Source organism: Geotrypetes seraphini, chromosome 14 (assembly GCF_902459505.1).
Source record: "Geotrypetes seraphini chromosome 14, aGeoSer1.1, whole genome shotgun sequence".
Taxonomy (NCBI): domain Eukaryota; kingdom Metazoa; phylum Chordata; class Amphibia; order Gymnophiona; family Dermophiidae; genus Geotrypetes; species Geotrypetes seraphini.
In genome coordinates this window covers 63852623-63870678 of record NC_047097.1, presented here as the reverse complement: position 1 = coordinate 63870678, position 18056 = coordinate 63852623, and the positions used below count along the sequence as shown (strand labels likewise).

At 43.0% G+C, this 18056-nt stretch overlaps 1 protein-coding gene across 3 annotated transcripts in view; it reads left to right on the top strand.

Annotated features, from left to right (window-relative positions):
* ACAN (aggrecan) overlaps positions 1-9349 on the top strand; it is a 92891-nt gene extending 83542 nt beyond the window's left edge. For all 3 annotated transcript variants that reach the window (XM_033921130.1, XM_033921131.1, XM_033921129.1), the window contains 2 exons: positions 350-532; positions 9123-9349. In XM_033921130.1, coding sequence (XP_033777021.1) covers positions 350-532; positions 9123-9193 — 254 coding nt within the window. In that variant the 3' untranslated portion in view covers positions 9194-9349. The remainder of the gene's footprint in view (positions 1-349; positions 533-9122) is intronic.
* Positions 9350-18056: the final 8707 nt, after the last annotated feature.

Genomic DNA, 18056 nt, shown 5'->3' with positions numbered 1-18056 from the left:
CATTCTCTTTATGCTGTAAAATAAATACCACATAGGCACCTTGAAAGGCACATTATCAAAATATGCCCTTATACTATTGCCCCTTAAAAGTCACTCAATAGAATTAGAGGACCTCATGCACCACAAATAAGGATACCCCTCCGAAATATACAGAAGACTTTTCAAAATCATATTCCTTACTAGCCCAATTCTTTACATTATCAGCCCTTAAGCCACCCCACCCCCATGCTCATTTGGACTGTCCACACGGTACGCTAGGAAGATGTGAAAATATCCAGATCTGGCACAGCCTAAACTCAAGACTTATCAAATAGAACTTTCTCCTTTTCTCCTGCTTTCTCTTCACCAGTTGCCTGTGGCCAGCCTCCAGTTGTGGACAATGCCAAGGCTTTTGGAAAGACGAAGGACCGGTATGAAATCAACTCGTTGGTACGATACCAGTGTAACGAAGGCTATTTACAGCGTCATGTGCCCATAATCCGGTGCCAACCAAACGGGCACTGGGAGAAGCCACAGATAGTCTGCATAGACTGTATGTATGCCTTTATTCATTTTTAAAAATCAAATAGAATATCACTGGTGTGAACTGTTATGAATGTGTTATCCAGTAGTATACAACAGTGGTTTCCAATCCTGTCCTGGAGGACCGCCAGGCCAATCGGGTTTTCAGGCTAGCCCTAATAAATATGCATGGAGCAGATTGGCATGCCTGTCACTTCCATTATATGCAAATCTCTTTCATGCATATTCATTAGGGCTAGCCTGAAAACCCGATTGGCCTGGCGGTCCTCCAGGACAGGGTTGGGAACCACTGGTATACAAAGCCATAAGTCTAAACCAGGCCTGCACAACTCCAGTCCTTGAGGGCCGAATCCAGTCGGGTTTTCGGGATTTCCCCAGTGAATTTGCATGAGACCTATTTGCCTGCACTGCTTCCATTGTATGCATATTGATCTCATGCATATTCATTTGGGAAATCCTGAAAACCTGGCCTGGCGAGGGCCGAAGTTATGCAGGGCTGGTCTAAACAGTGGCGTAGTAAGGAGATCCACCCTGAGCTCCCTGCTCCTCTTTGCCATACCTCTATCTCTTCATCGGTGCGAGCAGCATCTCCAACCTGTTGCTCATGCCAGCATCGGCTCTCCCTCTGATGTCACTTCCGGGTCCCGCACCTAGGAAGTGATGTCAGAGGGGGGAACCAGCGCGAGCAGCGAGTTGGCGATGCTGCTCATGCCGGGAAGTTAAAAGGGGTATGGGGTAGGGAAAGGGCGGGAATGGAGCGTGGAGCGGGGGAAGGGAGCCACCACCCCTGGTGCCTCTCACCTTTGCTTTGCCACTGAATCTAAATAAGTATAAACTAGTCCAGACATGGGCAACTCCGGTCCTTCGAGGGCCAGAATCCAATCGGGTTTTCAGGATTTCCCCAATGAATATACATTGAAAGCAGTGCATGCAAACAGATCTCATGCATATTCATTGGGGAATTCCTGAAAACCCTCGAGGACCGGAGTTGCCCATGTCTGAACTAGTCTCTTTGCAAGACAAATCCCAGCTTTCATATCCTAATCCAGGGTTTGATGACTGTCTCAATGGATTTGTTTCTTCTTGAAATGCTGAACCTTCCTTGGGCGCCAGAATTTCTCAGGTTTGGTACAACTGGTCTAATGCCAGTTTGTCTAATGTACAATTGGTCTAATAACAGTTGATTTAAGGATGCAATTTGTCTAAAGTAGACAATTGATCTACAAGTTAATCCATCTAATGGACAATTGGTCTAAAAATTAAATAATCAGATAAAGATGTGAACTCATACATTTGCAATGTGGCAGATCATTTATTTTAAATTTATAACATTTTATTGAAGGAATCAAACAAGTATACAATGATATAATACATAATATTCTCATTACAATTAAATTCACAATACAATTTCCATTCATATTTCTATTATTCCTCCAAAATATATTTCCATATTATCCACCTCAAACCTCTATACGTTACTAAACTAAACTAAACCTTAGGTTTATATACCGCACCATCTCCGTAGACACAGAGCTCGGCACGGTTTACAGGATTTAGGATGAGAAAGGAATTCCAGTAGAGGGTTTAAGGATTAGGTTAAGAGGGTGAGGATGGGTGGGAGAGGCCAAAGAGAGGGGAAGTGTTACAGTTTTGAGAATAGCCAGGTTTTTAGGTGTTTGCGGAAGAGTTGGAGGGAGCTTGAGGTTCGGAGCGGTGAGGAAAGGTTATTCCAGAGCTCAGTGATTCTAAAGGGGAGGGATGACCCTCGTTTACCTGCATGCGAAATACCTTTTGTGGAAGGGAAACATTCCCCCCATTCCCCCCTTCCCCCTCCTCCCTTCTTTCCTACCCCCCTTATTTATGTTCAAACATTTTATTAAAAGAATACAGTAAAAATACATATAAATTATACAAGAAGATATTCTTTACAAATAATAAAAATTCACCATTGTTAAAAATACTAATCCCATAAACAAATGCCCCCACCCCGGATGAAAGTTGACAAAAATAAAGAAAGATACGACTGTATCCAGGTGAAGTATATTCTCTATTCCAAACAATAGCAGTCCGATTTTAATGACTCCTATACCGTCGCTCAAAGTCATGCTTCTATATTTTTAATATAGTATAGGACATGCTTCAATACACATTATTTTATGTTAGATTTCAATACGCAACCTCATGTTTCTAAACATTTGAAGTGTTCAGTACCATCCCAACTGCATGCAAGCCGCTCCTAGTTGTTACTGGGGACCATCATAGCACTTCCAAGTCCCCTTACCCCACACAAACAGTGAGCATAACATACGACCAGGACAATGCACTTATCGGTGTCAGGTCAAAAGCGCGCCAGGACAAAGGTGCGCGCCGCAGAAAATTACTGTTTTTACGGCTCCGACGGGGAGGGCGTGGGGGGGAATCCCCTCACTTTACTTAATAGAGATCGTGCCGTGTTGTGGGGGTGTTGTGGGGGTGTGGGGGGTTGTAACCCCCCACATTTTATTGAAAACTTCACTTTTTCCCTGTTTTTAGGGAAAAAGTTAAGTTTACAGTAAAATGTGGAGGCTTACAACCCCCCAAACCCTCCACAACGCCGGCGTGATCTCTATTAAGTAAACTGGGGGGGCTCCCCAACAAAACCCCCCGTCGTAGCCCCTAAAAACTGTAATTTTCTTTGGCGCGCGCCTCCGTCTTGCGCTCAGTTGTCGGCGCGCGCCTTTGTCTTTCGCGGGGTTGTCTATGAACCGCACTTATCTGCTCAGTTGCAGACACTACAGTACCGTCGGCCAAACTTCTTGGATCTTATGCAATTTTTCAGCGGCTCTGCAGGTGGACAAATTCGTGTGAACCACCCGGTGTAACTTATGTGATAAACATCCTGCTTTGAACCCCTCTACCCAGACCTGAGTATCGTTGAAAGCGTCATCGGGAGGGATTACTTCCCATGCTGAAAACACTCCCTGGCGTTCTGTCCTTCTCTAACTTGAGTGTGATAGTAGAAACATGAAGATACGTATTAAAATTTAAAATAAAATAATGTTTACTGAAACATATCCTATACTATATTAAAAAATATAGAGACGTAAAGTACACTTCTCCCTCCGGATTCGCGGGAGATTGGGGCAGAGCCGGACCATGAATGGCGAAAAACCACGCATATCTGGCTCTGACCCACCCCCGCCGCCCTCCCGCCTTCCCGGCCTTACCTGGTGGTCTAGTGGGCTTTCGGGGCAGGAGCGAACTTCCTACGCTCCTGCCCCGTGCAGATCGCCATTAGGAAATGGCTGCTGTGAGTTCCCGTAGTCTCTCAAGACTACGATGGGAACTTCCTACAGCTATTTCCTAATGGCGATCTGCACGGGGCAGGAGCGTAGGAAGTTCGCTCCTGCCCCGAAAGCCCGCTAGACCACCAGGTAAGGCCGGGATGCCGGGGGAAAGACTTAATGATGGTTGTTTTTTTTTCTTTTTTCCCCCTCCCCCCAAAATCGCGAATATGTGAAATTGCGATTGCCGAAACCGAGAATGGAGAGGGGGAAGTGTATATTCTCTGACATACCGATGCAGTTTGTAGCTATTATAAGTTAGCAATGTCTAACTTTCGGATTTTGGTAAATATGTACGTTTATTTTACGACATGATATATCGTTATTTCTGTTGTGCAGGTCACAGCAGTGTACAAAATAAGTTAAAAACCATGTTTTGCCCCCCTCGTCTACGAAACCGCGCTAGTGTTTTTTAGCGCAGAGAGAGCATAGAGAGCCGCGCTGAATGGCCCGCGCCGCTCCCGATGCTCATTGAGTTCCTTTGAGCGTCGGGAGCAGCGTGGGCCACTCAGCGCGGCTCCCCGCACTAGAAACTACTAGCGCAGTTTCGTAGAAGAGGGGGTCAGTTTTAGAGAAGAATGGCAGCATTTTATAGGACACGTTTCATTCACAGAAAAAAAAAAAAAAAAAAGACAGAATATGAATAGAAAAGAAGAACATAATATTCCTAGTACAAAACCTTTCGCAAGTGATTGTAAATGACAATTAAGGCCAATTAGTCATAACAATAGCTGCAAATAATTTCTGAAAAATACAGGCAAATGTACTGGCGTCTGTGCTAATGCATCGTTTACGGTTTCTGAATCCAAAGGAGAAATAATGTAATGTAATGTAATTTATTTCTTATATACCGCTACATCCGTTAGGTTCTAAGCGGTTTACAGAAAATATACATTAAGATTAGAAATAAGAAAGGTACTTGAAAAATTCCCTTACTGTCCCGAAGGCTCACAATCTAACTAAAGTACCTGGAGGGTAATAGAGAAGTGAAAAGTAGAGTTAGAGGAAAAATAAAAATAAAATAAACATTTTAACAAGACAGCATTGATCTAAATACTTTGGAAGGTAGAAGAGAGGAGAGAAAGGAATAGAAGCAGAAGGGGGAGCCGTTGAACAGTAGAATTCTGCAGCATCCACTATCTCCTCCTCTCCCTATTGGCTAAGGCTCTTAACATTTGCATATCTTCTTCCCATTGGCTAAGGCTCTTTGCCTGCATTGTGATGTCATAGAGCTTTATGGTTATAGAAACCTAGAAACATGATGGCAGATGAAGGCCAAATGGTCCATGTAATGTAATGTAATGTAATTTATTTCTTATATACCGCTACATCCGTTAGGTTCTAAGCGGTTTACAGAAAATATACATTAAGATTAGAAATAAGAAAGGTACTTGAAAAATTCCCTTACTGTCCCGAAGGCTCACAATCTAACTAAAGTACCTGGAGGGTAATAGAGAAGTGAAAAGTAGAGTTAGAGGAAAAATAAACATTTTAACAAGACAGCATTGATCTAAATACTTTGGAAGGTAGAAGAGAGGAGAGAAAGGAATAGAAGCAGAAGGGGGAGCCGTTGAACAGTAGAATTCTGCAGCATCCACTATCTCCTCCTCTCCCTATTGGCTAAGGCTCTTAACATTTGCATATCTTCTTCCCATTGGCTAAGGCTCTTTGCCTGCATTGTGATGTCATAGAGCTTTATGGTTATAGAAACCTAGAAACATGATGGCAGATGAAGGCCAAATGGTCCATGTAATGTAATGTAATGTAATTTATTTCTTATATACCGCTCCATCCGTTAGGTTCTAAGCGGTTTACAGAAAATATACATTAAGATTAGAAATAAGAAAGGTACTTGAAAAATTCCCTTACTGTCCCGAAGGCTCACAATCTAACTAAAGTACCTGGAGGGTAATAGAGAAGTGAAAAGTAGAGTTAGAGGAAAAATAAAAATAAAATAAACATTTTAACAAATAAATTTGATGACTGCAAATACAACACGGAAAACAAAAGACAGTGCCTGAGAAATGGTGTCCTAGAGAGGAAATTAGAGAAGAACCTCACTTTTTGCATTTCGTGCCTTGGTGTCGGAAAATAAAAGCAGCGTAGACGCTCATTCATCTTCGACAGCAATTTTCCCAGCAGGCAGGGAAAGGCTCAAACGATAGCTTGTAAGGAGCGTTTCGCGTGCCCTGCACGTCACCCGAGGCTTTGCAGGTGGCTGCGGTTTCGTTTGCTTGTGCAGGACTTGGAGGGGTTGTGTACGTCTAGTACATACGGCATAGGAATCAAGAGGCGGCGGGCTCAGGATCTCTCTGTTCAGAGGCGACTGTGAGCAAGGCTCGTTCGTGGAGGTGTGATGGTCAGCTGCTCCTCCCCAAAACTTTACTTTCAGCTTTTCTCATTTAAAACCTGCTCTGTCTTTAAAACGTCCATGGCTCAATCAATTTTTAATCTTTATATTAACTTGTCTATGTACAGCAGGCTTTGTTAAATTTTCTCAGAATCTAAGAACCAGCCCAGAAATTTGGGGGGTCGATAAAGTGTTTTAACTAGCCAGAAATGGCTCCTGGCCAGCAATGGTGTAGCGAAGGTAGGAAGCGACCAGGGCAGTGGCGCCTCCATGCCCTTCTCTCCACTCCCCCCTCCTTCCCCACCCCCAACTCCATCCCCGCCACCCAAGCCACACTCGTGCCCTTCCTTCCACACATACCTCTTTAAATCTTAACCAGTGCGAGCAGCTTCTCCAGCCTGCTGCTCATACTGGCATTGACTTTCCCTCTGATGTCACTTCCTGGCCTTGCAACCAGGAAGTGATTTCATAGGGGAGCCAGGCCAGCACAAGCAGCAGGCCAGAAAATTTGCTCACACTGGTGAAGATTTAAAGAAGGAGGGAAGGGCACAAGCATGGCATGGGGGCCTGGAGAGATGCCTGCGTCCCCAACAAGACAGCATCTGGTGTGGTCTTCTCCCCTGCCCCTCTCTTACTATGTCACTGCTGGCCAGTTAAATCAGTTGAGGGGGCCTATCCCCTGATAGTTAGCGGCACTTAACTGATTTAGAGACCCATTTTCAAAGCACTTAATACCTATGAAATTTTGTAAGTCTATGTACTAAGATTAGGTTGGTCCATGTGTCTAAGGCCCCGCCCATAGGAGGGGTATTAGGCAACTGGCCCAATTCCAGTTGGCCCAGGTGCCTGAGGCCCCTCCTAAGGGTGGGGGCCTTAGGTGCCTGGACCAATCAAGCCCTAGGCCCCTCCCCGGTGCATCTCACAATGCACTGGGAAGGGGCCTGCTGGCCAGAGGGAGATCCCGGCCGGCCATCGATTAAGGTTAGTGGGGAGAGGGGTCCGGAGGACTGTGGAGGGGGGGGTCAGAGGGGGCTCGGTCAGGGGAAGGGGGTTGGGGGAGTTTGTCTGGCAGGAGGGCTTGAGCACCCTCCTGCTGGTAATCAAAGGGGTTCGGGGTTTGTGTCGGCAGGAAAGATTGGGCATCTCTCCTGCCGCGATCGTGGGGGGGAGGTGACATGACAGTTCCAGGATTCTGTAGCCGGCGTTGCTTATGACAGACGCTGGTTAGAGAATCCTGCTTTTAGGTGAAGGACTAGCCCCTCCTTTACCTAAAAGGTCTTGTTTTGGGCACTTATCTCTTGTGCAAATCAGGATCTTAAATGGCCCATTAAAAAACAAAACAAAAATACAAGTATAAATAAATATATAAGTTTTTGTGATCAGCCAATAAGAGGTTTTGGGACTGATGAAAGAGAATCTGTTCTTGCAATTGCTATACACTTCTCCCTCCATATTCGCGGTTTCAGCATTCATGGTTTCGATTATTCACGGTTTTTAGCTTGCTGGCTCCTCCCCCAAATTACATCAGCTTGCATAGAGAAAATCGCCGATTCCCAGCACTTGGTTCACCGTGTTTTGCCTCTCCTTCAGGAATAGGCCAGGTCTCCCACCGTGTTACTCGCGGTTTCACCATATTCACGATGGTTTTTAATAGAAAATAGCAAATAACATATAAAAAAGTTATTCGCGGTTTTTCAGTACTTGTGGTTCTGTTAATCCCCTATCACAGCGAATACGGAGGGAGAAGTGTGTAGGAATTAGCGAATGACACGGTGACAAAATTCATCACCGTTCCCGTCCCCGCGGATAACCGCGGGAAATAATCCCATGTCATTTTCTAGTGTCTATTTCAACCTCAGTCCTTCTACACCAGCATCCTTCAAAGCAAAGCTTGTGGGTCAGTGGTTGTGGCCATTCATACTCTGATTCTTATGGGAGCCAAGGATAATGAAGCCATTGTGACATCACTGATGTGATTGGCTCTTAGGCACTGGTGGAATGAGGCATTATGACATCACAATATCTGCTCTGGATACCAGAGACTGTCATTCTGTAGTGTCTATTTCAACCTCAGTCCTTCTACACCAGCATCCTTCAAAGCAAAGCTTTTGGGTCAGTGGTTGTGGCCATTCATACTCTGATTCTTATGTGAGCCAAGGATAATGAAGCCATTGTGACATCACTGATGTGATTGGCTCTTAGGCACTGGTGGAATGAGGCATTATGACATCACAATATCTGCTCTGGAATGTTGCTGCTCAATCTCAGCATTCTTCAAAGCAAAGCTTGTGGGTCAGTGGTTGTGGCCATTCATACTCTGATTCTTCCCTCTCTCCTTAAAGAATGACATGAAGATGGTTTCCCGCGGTTATCCGCGGGGACGGGAACGGTGATGAATTTTGTCACCGTGTCATTCTCTAGTAGGAATATCTATTTCTGAATTGCGCAGGCAAATGAGGTCCTTTTCCTCTTAATTCCACATTCGTTGTATGTATGAAACCTGTTTGATTCTGTGTTTATAACAATTGAGGTTTCTTGCCATTATTAATTTGCATTAGTGTCACTTGAAGATATAACAGCGAAGGCGACCTCTGTGTTCTGCAATTTTATTTACTTAAAGACGCGGAAGGTACGTGTTTCGGCCTGTCCGGCAGTCTTCTGTTAAGACTCCTGATGCAGGCCGGGCAGGCCGAAACACGCACCGGCCGCGTCTTTGCGTAAATAAACTTGCAGAACACAGAGGTCGCCCTTGCCGCTATTTTTCATTTCTCCGCCGTGAGAAGGAATTTTCTCCTGTGATTGTTGACTATGAGTTACACGGCGTTGCATTTTACGTCACGATTTTCCATAGCTTACGTAGTGTCTCGTTCAAGGTTCTTGCCAAGAAATGATCTTTATAATTGTCTTTTCTTTATGTTCTTACGCAGCCTCTACTTACAGACGCAGATTGCACAAGAGAAGCCCTAGAAGTCGGTCAAAAACCATTACAACATCTTAAAGTGGGGGGGGGGGGGGGAAAAAGCAGCGAGCAGAGCAAAATATTGTAAATCAATTTATATTAACGGAGACAATTTGTTTATGGTTTTGTTTTTGCCATATAAGGAGTTTATATTCAAGAAAACCCAAGTTGTATATATATAGATATATAGATATATAGATATAAAACGAAAACACCAAAGCAAATTAGATTTCAGCATTTTTACTAGAAAAAAAAAAAAGAATGTGTCTTTGTACATATGTCTTATGCCAAATCCTGATTTTTTGGGGGGGAGGGAGAGGGGAAAGGAGGCGAGAAAGAACTGTGAAGAAGAGGGAAAGCTAAGTGAAAAACTGAAGCCCAGACTCTCCTTGATTTTGCCGAAGCATGGTGTGATTTCTGTTATTTAAATCCAGTCTGGCCGACAATAAAGCTAAAGGTCACTGCTCATTGCGCATCAAGGACTTTGAATAAACAGAAGGGAAATGTTGCTGAAGGTATCTCGAATGAGAGAGTGGTACCGAGGGGAAAGTATACGCAGAAGGACTCTGTCTATCTTAGCGCTGTTCAGCATTTTCCAGGCTGCACGCTGCTTTAAACGCATTTGCAATGATCGTGCTCTACCCTGGGAACGGTGCACAGAGCATAAACGGTTCCATTAATAACATTTATAGCTCAAAATGCTCAGCTTTGTCGAAGCCCGCTACTCCTAGCACTGGAAGGTGGGAGGGGTGTGCAGTGGAAACCATCGTCACTTTGTCTCATTGCATTTGGTTTTCTTTCATTTTGGTGCATGTTATTCCAATTTAACCCGCGTTACTCCCCGCTAGCATATGTTATTATGTGTTGGTTCATGCTATGTAGTGCATTTATAGCAAAAATGCATTTCCGTAAAAGAAAGCTTATGATTACAGGTTTGGTGATAGTCTGTGATACCGACTAAACCTGGGGGGGAGCCATACTTTTCCCTCCCTGATAAATGGCTTCATTTGAGTCATCAAACAGAATGCCTGTGCCTTGGTTGATTTGCATGTTTTACTAAAACGCCCTATTTCAAGCTACTTGCCGGGGGCTAGCAGCAGTCCGTCTTGGCAGGATTGTAGATTTTGCTGTATCGAAGGTTTGGATTTGGAGTCATTATTTGATCTATCCTCCTTTTATCTTCATCCTCTGCCCTCTCGTTCCAGAGTTTCCTTTCAATTGACAGAGTCTCGCCTCATGCGCATTTATGTTTATTGTTTATTCAGGTTTTTGATTAAACGCTTTTTCGAAACTACAAAGCGTTGAACAAAATTTAAAATTAACATTTAAACAAAAATTTAACACATAAAACTTACATTACTGTAATAAAACATCTATTATTAATTAAATAATAAAAAACTACATGACTGACAACAAATACATACTAGGTAAAAAGGACCGAAAAGTCCCTGGACACGAATAGGAAGAGGGGGAGAAATACAATCGGTACAGGAAATGTGAGAAACATTTAAGGTAAACACAGAAGGGGATTGGGAAAATAAATGTAAGAAACAAGATTAAGTTAATTACTAAAACACAGTCGATCAATTAAAAGCATCTTTAAAAAGAAAGCACTTTAAATTGCTTTTAAATTTTTGTAAGTTATTTTCCATTTTTAAGTGAAAAGGAAGAGTATTCCAAATCATAGGGGCAGCCACAGAAAAGATTGAGGAACGACGTGTACCAATTATTTTTTAAAGATGGAATGTCATGTAGATATTCCATAAGGACATAACACAAGTGTCTGTGTATGGCCGTTTGGTGGGGGATGGGCTGGGGAGGGCTTCAGTGGCTGGGAGGGTGTAGATGGGCTGAAGTAGGTTTTAACAGAGATTTTGGCAGTTGGAATCCAAGCTCAGGACCGGGTAGAGCTTTGGATTTTTGCCCAGAAATAGCTAAGAAAAAAATTAAAAAATTTAAATTGAATCAGGTTGGGCAGACTGGATGGACCATTCGGGTCTTTATCTGCCGTCATCTACTATGTTACTATGTAATATCTATGGTAAGTCAGACTAATGGTCCATCCTGTTTCCATAGTGGCCAATCCAGGTCACAAGTACCTGGCAAAAACATAAATGGTAGAAACATTCCCGGACAAACAGTCAGTGGCGTAGCGACGGTGAGTTGCGCCCGGGTCGGAGGTGCCTCCCTCCCCCGCTTCGTCCCGACCCCCTTTCCCTTCCCCCTGTGCCTCTTTAATTTTCATGGCTTGAGCAGCAACAGGAACTTGCTACCCGCATTGGTCGGCTCTCCCTCCGATGTCACTTCCTAGCTGCGAGACCTGGAAGTGAGGTCAGAGAAAGAACCAACAAGGACGCGGGCAGCAAGTTCCCGATCCTGCTCGCGCACCGGGAAAATGAAGGAGGTATGGGGGAAGGGAAGGAGTGCGCGTGGGGGGGGGAGAGGAGAACAGATACCGGCACCCCCACAAAGACGGTACCCGGGGCGGACAGCCTCCCCCCTCCCCCATTACTACGCCATTGCAAACAGTGGCTTCTCCCATGTCTGTCTCAAAAGCAGACTCCGGACTTTTCCTTCATGAACTTGTCCAAACCTTTTTAAACCCAAACTGTTGCAAATCAACCACAGTCAGCACAGTCAGTTATGTGCCAGTGATTAACTGCTGGAAAATGGCCTCTCTACAATTTAAAGCCCTTTTCAAAGACATTTTAACCTAAAACCCCCAGTGCATCTTGCACTTTTCATTATTGTTCTTTCCAAATGCTTCTCTGGCCTCACTTATGAGCCTCTAGAAAAATTATGGGCTCCTTTTATTAAACCGCGGCACAAGTTTTTATGAGCATTGGCGCATTTACCTTGCGGGCCCGGGGTAGAAACCTGTAACGCGGTTTAGTAAAAGCCAGTGCAAATATTATGGTTTTTAGGGAGATGGTTCCATTTGACTTTTCAATTATTCTGCGTTAATTTTTTTTTTTAAATATTTTATTATTTTATTAAATTACAACAGTGTAATACATTTGGTTAAAAGTATCAAGTTCTTACAGAAAATACACCATTTCATATAAATAGTATATAGAAATATAACTATATCCCCCCTTCTAACAATAAGTGATAATACTAAACAACTTTATTACTATAATAAAAATATTTCATTTCCATTTTTCCAGTATCTTTCCCTCCCCTCCTCTTCTCCCGCCCCGGATGTGTAATGAAAAAACTCAGAAGGCAAAATATTCTCATGTACTGTGAATCAACAAATAAAGTCAATGGACTCCATATTTTTTTTTTTAATAAAGCACTAAATCCACTTTCATTCTTTCATATTGATACGTAGTACATACAGTTGTCCACCAAAATGTATAATTTAATCTATCATGGCTTTTCCAATTCTTTGTCATCAATTGAACCGCAATTCCAGTCAAAATCAAGAGAAGACGGCTTTTAAATTTATCAAGGAGAGGTTTATATTCTGGGTTAATTTTTTTTAGCATGCACCAAATCAGGGGTGTCCAACCTGCGGCCCCGGTCGAGGGCGATGCAGTGCTTTCCTCTGCTGCCCCCGGGTGTTTACCATCTTGCCGGCTCCCTCCTCTGTCTTGCTGCAGTGTTTGCGCGGCCCCAGAAACATTTTTTTCGGCCAATGCGGCCCAGGGAAGCCAAAAGGTTGGACACCCCTGCACTAAATAGTTCTTCGTGGGCCCTAGAATAATTTACTTTATGCACCGCACCTTTAATTGAAAATACAATAACAATCAAAGCTTATAACACGGCAAAAACAAGAACGGAAAGTAAAACACATGAAAAATGTTCTGCTGCACACCCCTAATGACTTTTGAAATATTTTGAAGTTACGAGTTTTGCTCTGTTGGATACAAATTGCTAAACCTGGGGCTGAAGCATCTTAAGTTTGAAAATGATTTTGAATCAACTGTTATGTACGAGGGAGCCACTGAAAAGTTCTAAGCCCATCCAACATATCGGGGGCAGTATCCAGTGATTTTCCACTGTTTTTCCGTCGGAAAAACGTGGAACAAAAAAGTGGAAAGTCGCTGGACTAAGGCCCTCTTTTACAAAGGCGCCACTAAGCGTTTTAGCGCAGATTTAGCATGTGCTAAATCAACGTGCGCGCTAACCGCTAAGGCGTCCATAGGATGACATGCATGCGCTAAAAAGCTTAACGCACCTTTGTAAAAGAGGGGGTAAGTGTATAGCCCTCGACGGAGACTGCCCCAGCTTTGTTGGTTGGGCTGAGAACTTTTCAGTGGCCCCTCGTAATGCTACCTTATAAGTATTTGGATTTTAGGATTATGTCTTAAAGCCATTGCATGATGGACCTGTCAGACCTAGAGTTTGGAGCCTCTGATCTTACATAAAGTAGAACCGGCTCTTGGGAACACTACAATTAACCAGGATTTGAGGTATGAACCTACAACAGCAATGAAGAGAGTTCCCTCCAGGACTCTTGAATTCTATCACGAGCGTGCTTTAGAAATGAACGATGAAGTCAGACCTGAAGAAGCAGCTAGTGGACTCCTGGGCCATTTCATCCCTTCTCTTTTTAATTTTTCCTGTGTCCCGGAAAATAATGATTGGAAGAACTCAGTGGTCAGGAGCATGCAACTAAAACCACAGCATTATCTAGAAGGGACTACTTTAGAGGGAAAAAGTCCACAATCCCTGAAGACTCTCCCTTTTTTTTTTTAGTTAGGTTCCGACTTGATAGCCCATTTAAATGTCCCCTGTCAGCAGAAGCTAGTGTACAGTTAAGGTTCTGGTGGTACTTATTAGTCAATAACCCAGTTCCAGACCTCAAGAACGGTTCCGGTTTTCAAGATTAGCCACAAGGAATATTCATTAGATACATTCATTTCGCCTAAGAATCAGGTTGAGCTGCCTATTTTGATTATACTTAAAGCCAGACACGGGCTGTGGGTCTCAAAGGACCCTACACGATTGAATGTCCTTTGCTATGGACAGGGTCAAGTAGATGAGCAGGGCAAATTCACTTTTCCTGTTTTCTTCTTTCGCTTTTTCAGCTGTAATCTTGACTCTCATCTCTCTCTTCTTTGCTACAATAGAGAATGATGTACGCTTTGCGGCCCACAGTTTCGCTCCAGAGACCGTGCAGTGCATGATGTTTCTGTGGCCCTATTTATATTTAATAAAAAGAAGAATATTAATAATATTAAATAAGAAATTGGGAGTACTAATTCATGTTTATTTAAATTAAATTGCAATAGTCTCCTAGACTTCTGAAGACGCCTCTGTGAGTGATAAACATCATTTTCTTTCGCCCACAGTGGGTATATATATTTTTTAGTTTTGTTTGTTTTTTGTAAAATGCAAAACAAAAACAAAAAAAACCCAACATATTTTATAAAACTTGTGTGCAGAGAGAAAAGACAGAGATAAAATTTATGTTTCTGACAACAACAAAAAATGTTGTGTAATTTGTGTAAAATAAAAGTTCCAAACTGTTGTATTTTATTCTCCATCTTGCATCTGCCTGGGTTTGTGTAAGTGTGCTGCAGTGCTTATGTGTGGTGTGGGAAGGAGTTGCAGGAGTTTGTTTGCTGAAGTGTGTTGCGTCGTTTATGCCTGTGTGCGATCGGTACCACAGTCACTAAGGACTGGATTCTACAAACGGTGCCAGTATGGACAGCCCCCTACAAAATGGCCGCCGATCACGTGTCATGTAGAATTGCAGCTACCTCAAACATAGGCTCCGAAAATGTAGGACCAGGGTATTCGAGGCCTACGTTTCTGGTGCCTATGTTTGAGATGAATGGCATCTTACGGAGGCACCTAAGGAAGCCTCAGGTCATTTCCAATGTTTAAACCAAAACACGGACTTGTGCACTTGATTAAGTTATACTCTCTTTATGAAACCCTCAGATACCTGCGCTGCTCAATAATGGCACTGAGACAGCAAACATGCAGGTAGGTGGCAAGTTATCATTCATCGGGCTTTCATAAGATTTTTAACGGTGAAAATAATACTATATTTAAACTTTAAAGTAATAAACAGCGACACTTATCTTTACACTGGGTCGCTTCTTGTAAAATGTGAACACACGGCCCAACGGAGCCCGTTTCGCCAAATACGCCTTCTTCAGGGGTCCATACGTTCAGGTGTGAACAGCTTTGTCTGCTTCTTGCAGAAGAAAAAATGGCGTCGGCAAGAAGCTGTTCACTGATGTGATTGGCTCTTAGGCACTGGTGGAATGAGGCATTATGACATCACAATATCTGCTCTGGAATGTTGCTGCTCAATCTCAGCCCGATGAATGATAACTTGCCACCTACCTGCATGTTTGCTGTCTCAGTGCCATTATTGAGCAGCGCAGGTATCTGAGGGTTTCATAAAGAGAGTATAACTTAATCAAGTGCACAAGTCCGTGTTTTGGTTTATCTGTTTACTTTGGGACTTGATACCATTGTTATTTGAGTAGTGAATCACTCATTTCCAATGTTAGCCACGCCTTCTTTGACCTTAGGCCTTCTAAGGCACCCCCATAAATGCGATCTAGGAACCGGTTTTGTAGGCTCCTCTAAACGCCTACATTTTTGTTTTTAAATTATTTTTTTTTTTAGATCATTTTTAAATGGCTTTGCCACTGCAGTTGGTCACTGTTTGCAGAATATGGGCCTGATTGGCTTAGAATCAAATGACAGGCATGGCAAAAACTGATTTCTATGTGCAATCGGCACCTCAGTTGCTGATTGGCTTAGAGTCAAATGATAGGCGTGGCTAAATTGAATGAGGCACCAAAGAGGGCGCCGAAGGAGGCCTCAATGATGAGACAATCAAGGCACAACAAAGGAGTCGTGAGGAGGAGATGTCAATAATTCAGCCACAGGTATGCAGTTCAAAATTCACTTTATTGTTAGTAGCACTGAAAGGACTGGAGTCCTGGAAAGGGACACTGGATTTGACTCGTATCTCTTTCAGTTGTAGCTGGAGTTGAGTCACATTCAGGTACTGTTTCTAGAAAATTTACAGTCTAAGGGACCAATGCAGCAAAAGTAGTTATGTCCTTCATACTTGTTAATAAAAACTATCTCAGCCAAAGGCATTTCTTGGTTAGCTTCGTTCATAAATGCAGCACTAGCTGTGGGACACTACCCTGAGGATATCTCAGAGATTGCCCTTACTGCCATTCCCAAATCTGCAGTTCTAGATCTTACAAGAGTTGACAATTATCAGCCTATCGTTGGTATTCCTTGGTTTCTTAAGCTATTGAAGCTTGAAGTTTATGAACAGCTAAGTATGTAAATAAATTATGATGTCATGCTTCCTAGCCTGGCTTTCGTGCTGTCCCCTGTTGTTAACTTTGGTTGCAGAGATTAGAACCTCTCTTAGCAAAAGAAAGGATTATGGTTCTTTTAAAATTTGGCATTTCTGCTGCTTTTGACACTGTAGGTCGCCATGTCATGATTTTCAGGCCGAAAGAGTTAGGCATTGCAGGAACTATCTCGGTATGGGTTGACTGAATTTCTATGCAAAGAATCAGAGCACAGAAGAGAGGTAAGTTTTCTGATCTTTGGCAATCAGAATGTGGTGTTCCACAGGGCTCACCTCTCCGTCCTTTTACTATTCAACATTTACCTAAGATCATTAGGAGACTTCATTAGGGGAGAGTGTGGCACAGTGGATAAAAGCTACAGCCTCAGCACCCTGAGGTTGGGGGTTCAAACCCACGCTGCTCCTTGTGACCCTGGGTAAGTCACTTAATCCCCCCATTACCCCAGATTGTGAGCCCACCAGGACAGACAGGGAAAAGTGCTTGAGTACCTGAATAAATTCATGTAAAACTGTTCTGATCTCCCCTGGGAGAACGGCATAGAAAAATGAATAAATAAATAGTGTGAAAAGTTTCAGCCTCTCATAACCAAAGTTAGTATTGTGACATCATAATGCCTCATTCCTCCAATGCCTAAGAGCCAACCTCATCAGTGATGTCACAATGGCTTCATTATCCTAGACTCAGCTCACTTTTAGTACATTTTGATTTCTAGAGTGGCGCAGTGGTCAAAGCTACAGCCTCAGCACCCTGGGGTTGTGGGTTCAAACCCACCTACTCCTTGTGACCCTGGGCAAGTCACTTAATCCCCCCATTGCCCCAGGTACATTAGATAAATTGTGAGCCCACCAGGACAGACAGGGAAAAATGCTTGAGTACCTGAATAAATTCATGTAAACCGTTCTGAGCTCCCCTGGAAGAACAATATAGAAAATTGAATAAAAGAAAATAAATTCCTAACTTCCTTAGGCCCACTGGATATGTATTGTCATATACTGATGACTTCCTGATATGCCAGCACTGGACTCATACTCCTTGAATCTCTAAGGCTATTGGAGAGGCAGACACCTGGGCTACAGACAATTTTCTCAAACTAAAAAAAGCAAAAAAAAAAAAAAATCATATGGTTTGGTGATAATGAGGCCCTCCCTAGTAAATGTTTAAAACTGCCTACAGGTGAATCTTTCCAAATTGAAAATAAATCCAAAGTATTAGGTGTTTTACTAGACTCGGGACTAACCATGAAGAATCAATTGCATTTCCTCGTTAGGAAGGTTTTCCGCAACCAATGCCTGTTATGAAGTATTTAAAACATCTTTAGCTTTCGCACAATAACTCATGTTATATTGTTGCCTCTAATTGACTACTGCAATTCACTGTATGAGGCATCACAAAGAATTCAGCGCTTGCAAAATTCGGCACCCAGACTAATTAGTGGGCTAAAACAACTTGACAGAATAACTCCTGCACTACGTGATCTGCCCTGGTTACCAGTACAATATATAGGATCAAATTCAAATTTTTTACATTATTTTTAAGGCACTGGCTGGCCAAAGTTCATCATCATTAAGTGCAAGCTGTCTTCTACTTCAAAACGT